This window comes from Henckelia pumila, chromosome 3, assembly GCF_033568475.1.
Source record: "Henckelia pumila isolate YLH828 chromosome 3, ASM3356847v2, whole genome shotgun sequence".
In the NCBI taxonomy this organism is placed as follows: domain Eukaryota; kingdom Viridiplantae; phylum Streptophyta; class Magnoliopsida; order Lamiales; family Gesneriaceae; genus Henckelia; species Henckelia pumila.
In genome coordinates, this window is record NC_133122.1 from 154,906,150 (window position 1) to 154,912,106 (window position 5,957).

At 35.1% G+C, this 5,957-nt stretch overlaps 1 protein-coding gene across 2 annotated transcripts; it reads left to right on the forward strand.

Moving 5' to 3' along the window:
* Positions 1-1,421: 1,421 nt before the first annotated feature.
* Positions 1,422-5,741, forward strand: LOC140891016 (uncharacterized). 2 transcript variants are annotated; one of them, XR_012152401.1, is made up of 7 exons: positions 1,422-1,886; positions 2,019-2,097; positions 2,615-3,415; positions 4,004-4,255; positions 4,372-4,530; positions 5,188-5,256; positions 5,340-5,741. XR_012152401.1 is itself a non-coding variant. In XM_073299224.1 (6 exons), the coding sequence occupies exons 1-6, from the start codon at positions 1,463-1,465 to the stop codon at positions 5,365-5,367; spliced, it is 1,743 nt and encodes a 580-aa protein (XP_073155325.1). In that variant the 5' UTR covers positions 1,422-1,462; the 3' UTR covers positions 5,368-5,741. The 2 variants fall into 2 exon arrangements, 1 of the variants encoding a protein (XP_073155325.1); XM_073299224.1 differs by lacking the exon at positions 5,188-5,256.
* The last annotated feature ends 216 nt before the right edge of the window (positions 5,742-5,957 follow it).

Consider the following 5,957-nt stretch of genomic DNA (forward strand, 5'->3'; position numbering starts at 1 on the left):
TAGTATTGCTTCATATAATCTGTTGAGTTGTGGAATTGCTTTAATGTGGCTTTGGAATTACTTGGTTTGGTGAGTTATGCTTAAATTCCTGAAATTGGTTCAGATTCGGAAACACATGTATCGGGCCATTGGTTGTGGCATTATTTGGTGTTTTTGTGAATTCTGGGTAAAAATGGTTAGGAATCTTTGGTCAATGTCAACATAAAAATTGTAGATGATCGAGTTAGCTTACATTTCCAATCGGCAGCACTTGATTTGGATTAATATTGAATTAATTGACGCCATCTTTTAAAATCTGCTGAATATGTGATTCTGCTTCGAATTCATTGTCAATGCAGTAACTTTAATCAAAATCTAGTATTGATCCACCAAGAATTTGATGTTTGTGTTGATTGAAAGTTTTATATCATCAAGTTTGCTTCGAAACAACACCGATTAGTAGAGTTTTGAGCTTGTGGTTTAAATATCGAGACTATATTGTTAGATAGAAAAGAAAGTACCAAAAAAAATATAACAAAATGGCAACCCTTTTCGGAACTTTTGAATGGTAGAATGTATAATTTTGTGTTATAGCAAAGTGCACTAAAATGTTGGAGAAAAGTGTTGCCATTTGATCGTGGCTTATGTCTTGATTTATTTGTTTGAGTAGTTTGCATATGGTGGAATGAAATATATTCTTATTTTTATATATGCAACCATGTTTGAAGTCAAGTGACTTTCTAACTCTGCTACTGTCCATCCTTTTCTTTCAAGTTGACTCGAGCATAACTTTATTAGAAGCTTGAAAATGGTGCTGGTTTTCTTGGTTTGGATAGGAGTGGGATCGGTGTTGAAAATATTGTAGTTGTTTTGGTCTTGAATTTGCTGAAATGTTCAGGCCGGTGGCCGGAAAATCTTGTTGAGAATTCGTATGTTTTGTGTTTAAATTTAAATTTTTTACATTTATGTATCATGTCTTCTTGATTTCAACATTTTCAATGAGAATTTTTTGTTTTAAATTTTATAACAATTTTTTGGGATACATTTTTTTGGATACATTTTTTTGCTCAAAATTGTATACATTTAATTGTGCATGAGAAAAAAAATGAAATGAAAAATAAAATCAGTTTCATGAGCATATAGAAATAGAGAAAAATTAAAATAAAATAAAAAATGAAAAAAATAAAATTAAAAAGTTTTTATAGAATATTTGTTCAAACACATTTTTAAATTTTTTAACTTTAAAATTGTTTTTAAAAAATATTTGTCCAAACACCTTTTTAACTATTAAAATGTTTTTAAAATAATTGTCCAAACACATTTTTAACTATTAAAACTTTTTTTAAAATATTTTTAAAAAACACTTTTACAAAAATGTTTTTAAAGAAGTTGTCCAAACAGAGCCAAAATGTTTGTTTATGTTTTGATAATTTATTAAAGTTGATTCGCTGCAGGGAACACGAAAAAGAGGAAAACTAGAAAAATGCCACCATCCTCATCGTCCGATGGACCTCCGATCGCCGCCTCTGAAAACCCTAGTGGATGGCGGTTCATGTGGGAATCCCAGTCGCACTCCCCGACACTTCGTTTACTCCTGTTTAATTCAAACACCAAGCCCTCCGTTCATTGCAGAGACCTCAAATTCAACCTTTTTACCGAACAATCCCTACTAAAGATGTCGTTTTCCGAAAGTCTAGATGCAGAAAAGGGAACCTCAGTTCATGTTCCTGTTCCTCGGGTTTTGATTGACCAGGAATCACCTATCCATTTCAGGACATTTGAAGACCACATTGAGGTTAAGCTCGTTTTGCTGCTTCCTGTGAACCATCCACTCGTTTCTGATTTTGATTCAATCGTTGATTTCGGGGAAAGCATGGATGGACCTCGTGAGCTTTTTGTGAATACTGGCAAGTAATTACCAAAATTGGTTTGTCAATATATATATATATATATATATATATATGTATGTGTGTGTGTGTGTCTCTTGCAACCTGACCTACGACACTTTTGAAAATCTTTTTTTTATTATTTTGTTTCAGATTTGAAAAAGTTATCGGGTATGGAGGAGGTTCATTTCTACTGCAAAAGTTGCTCGACCAAGCTAACAAAGGGCATCAGGTAGCCTTTCTTCGAAATATGATACATTGATTAATTCCTTTTCCTAATTAAAAGATACTTCATTTTCAAGTTTGATAATCCATGTCATCACAAATGGATAAAGTAATTGATCTCTGAGGTTAATCAATCATATTTGTTATCCTATAAAATTGATTGTAGTCAATTGATCTTAAGAGCTCCAGGAGCTCATTCTATTTAATCTCATTGAGGATTATTTTATAAAATGATATTTTATACTTTATAATTTTTGAAAACATCTTAAATGCTTAAAAAATAAAATCCTTTAAAAAAAAAGGAAAAGTTCCAAAACATGCAAGATCTCTTCACCGTCCTAAAGAACCCTCTCTTCATCTAGAGCCAAGCAGGAACATGAAAGACCAAGATTGATGCGCCTTAGGTCATGAAAATTGAATTCAGCTTGATATGTTGCTGAGCTTGTATTTTCACATTCTCGACTATTGAGATTTAACTGTGATGTTTTTGGTCCAGATTGAGTTGACACTTGTAAGTTTCACAGATGCTTTGATGAAATGCCATCTATTAACTGGCGAGATGTTGCTGACAATTGGTTTGGGTCTTGTTGTTGCTCATTTGGCGGTGTAGGTGAGAAACTCGTTACAGAATACGCAAAATCGTATACTTGCACAGCTGGTACATGCCTATTGAATGAGACGTCTGTTCTCTTATGCAAAAATGATGTTCTGGGCTGCGAATTCCCTGATGCGAAGGCCAGACTGTATTGTGAGCCGGAGCTAAATTCGACAGGTTGTAGTGGCATTGATAGAGTTTATCTAAATGGGTTTAGCACGCAAGAACATGCAAATTGTGGGAATCAAAATGTAGAGGCGTCAAGCAGTGATGATGGAACAAATTTTCTTCATTCCATGGAAATAGATGTGGCAAACTCAAAACACAAGCCTTCTAGAAATGTAGCCCATAAGAATAGTTTATCTTGCGCCTCTCCTTCACTGCAGACCAAAGAAAAAGAAGCACTGATGAATGGACCTTTTGCTGATGTAAAATATCATACGAGTAGCTGTGATACCGGATGTTGTCCCTCTTTAGACGGAGTGAATGATGAACTTCTTGAAAATCAGAAAGTGTTTCTTGACGGTTTTCTTGGGAATGGTTTCATTGTTAAATCTTCCTCCCTTTCAAAAAACATAAAATGGACAAAATACTGTTGTCCTCGATGCTCATCTCTTGTTGGATCATACCCTTGCTTTGAGGATCATGTATCATTGGATGATGGTATTCGACTGTTCAAATGCTGTATTTCAACTTGCTTGCCCTCAAGTGGATTGCATGATACATTCAGGTGAGCACCAAAGGTTCAAACTCTACTCCTTTTATGGATGCATATCATCTTATAATTTATATTTGACTATCACGTCAAAATGAGCTCATTTTTATTGTATCGCCTGGATTAGCATGATATATTATGCATCATATGCGATGGTTCATGCCAAAAAAACGTATTTGCTAGTTTGATCTAGGTTACATTGTGGTTTCATTCCAAGTATGGTGCCTGAATTACTATGTAATAATCTTGATCGGCTAGTGAGTACGCAGTCGACACTGGAATCCTGAGCAAATCAACAATTAATGGACGTATGGAAGGATAATCTTGTCATTGGGACATATGGAAGGATAATTCGGCATTCAACATTGTAATCCTGAGCGAAAATGGTGGTTGAGGGTAGTACAAATTGGAAGTAAATGTTTAATTTATGTATGGAAGACAGAAAAGTGACCAGCAATTGCATTAGAGTTTTATTGAAACTTGTGATTGTAGTTCCATCAACTTTGCCTTTGCCTTTTCTTTTTATTTTTTTTTTAAACCAAAACTCTTGACTTGAGGTTAATTATCAATGAGCAATTGATGCAAAACTTAACCTGCTAATAGGAACTACACTTTGGAGAAGATGTTTTGTCGCCAGATATTGGACAGTGCAGAAGATGAATTATCATTCCTGACTATGGTTAGAGACATACAAACTAAATCCCCAGTTTTGGAAATCACTCTCCTGAATCCGAACACATGGTGCTGTATTGGATGCTGTGTGTACCCTGGGGAACCAATTGCTAAGCTGTTGATGTACCCTATTATCAAAATATTGTTCTCTACCTGTAGTAATGACATGGAAATTGATTCCAGGTAAGTTAATCTGCCTCTGATGTGTAGCATGTACTTAGGTAGTTAATCGGCCACCCCCAATATGTAGCCGCAAGTATATTATGAAGTAATCAAACTGATAATGTGTGCATTCACAGAGATGTGGATGGGTGGGGAGGCAAGAAAACAGCTGATGAAGAAGTATACATGTTTTCATCTCAACTACAAGAATTGGTCAGGGGTTTGGAGCTTTCCAACAGTTGGTATCCACAATCATACAAGTCACTACAGGGTGTGTTATTGTCATCAATGAAGAGGTAATGAGTTGTAATAATATTATTGTGATGAGAACTCAATTTGAGAATGAGGGAGCAACAAATTTTTAGATGAATTTTGAAAATCTATTCAAATATCATTTCTATACTTTTTGTGGTGTGAGATGCGGAGTGATCTTGTGTAATGGTGTGATCTCAATATCTATATTATATATATCCCTATCTCTATATCTATCTATGTCTATATCCCTATGTCACCTGCTGAATTCTTCAAACTCGTGCCATGTTTCTGAAATGATGTGATCTCAATATCTTTATTATATATATAATATATCCCTATCTCTTTATCTATATCCCTATCCCTATGTAACGTGCTGAATTCTTCAAACTCGAGCCATGTTTGTGTAATGGTGTGATCTCAATATCTATATTATCTATATCCCTATCTCTATGTTTATCCATATCTATATCTCTATGTTCTAGTGTAATGGTGTGACCTCATGTTTGTTTTGTTCACTGTGTGTTGCGAGTGTCGAGGGTTATTTTTGTGTTACCGTGTTATAGTTGAAGGGTCGGTTAGTCGCTGCGTTGTGGTTTGTAGCCTTCTGTTTGCATTTAACATGTAGGTGCATGAAAATCCATTCCCATATGGTTTGACTCGAATTGTTTGTGTTGACTTGTTCACATTTATTATTGTAGGTGAAATCAAACGCCACAAAGGGCTTCCATCTTCTTCCTTGTCCAATATCTTTTATTTGTTTCTAAAAGGTTACTTATTAACTTGTTTTGGCTAGAGGTATGTTCTCTCGATTGTTTCTCAGGCTGACCATCCTCTTTCGGTTGTTTCTCAGGTTTGATTGCCCGCATAATGTGCTCTGAATTCTCCGCCGAATTCTACCGTCTCTCATACTTATGGCAAAGTATAAAATACGATCAATCATCATTTCTTTACTTGGCGAAAAGAAGCTCGTTCTGTATCAAAGACATGCTACTAAACTTCCCGGCAGTGAACCGTAGCTCATTCGAGTATTTTTTAGTAACAAGGATTATCGGCTGCAGCACATTTCATTCGGCAAGTGTTGCATGAGTTAAACTTTTGGGTGCAACGTGTAGGGAAATTAATTTATAGTACTGCTTTTGCACGGATTAAACCTTCTGTTAGTCTTCCAATGAAAGAGAATTTTGATATTCAATAATAATTTTAGAGAATAAACTATGTAGATTTATTTGCATTGATTTTTATATGAATGAGATTGTAGCAATTTGATTGAAATGATCAAGTTCATGGTATATAGCAAATGTGCTTCAGAAGGATCTACGTTCTGAAGCCCCAATTATTAGGAAAGTCTGAATAGACTCAGCTTCGCCTTCTTAAAAAAAAAAAGAAATGACGGCCTTGGCTTCCTTTGGCCCTTCGGCTCAAATTTAAATTAAAATGGAGGGAGTCTTTGGGGTTTGATAAGTTGGAG

Excerpts from the sequence above, each read along its gene's own strand:
- LOC140891016 (XM_073299224.1), top strand. The coding sequence starts at position 1,463 with ATGCCACCATCCTCATCGTCCGATGGACCTCCGATCGCCGCCTCTGAA. Across the intron at positions 1,887-2,018 it reads TGAGCTTTTTGTGAATACTG|ATTTGAAAAAGTTATCGGGT; the intron begins GCAAGTAATTAC and ends ATTTTGTTTCAG. Across the intron at positions 4,531-5,339 it reads TTATTGTCATCAATGAAGAG|GTTTGATTGCCCGCATAATG; the intron begins GTAATGAGTTGT and ends GTTGTTTCTCAG.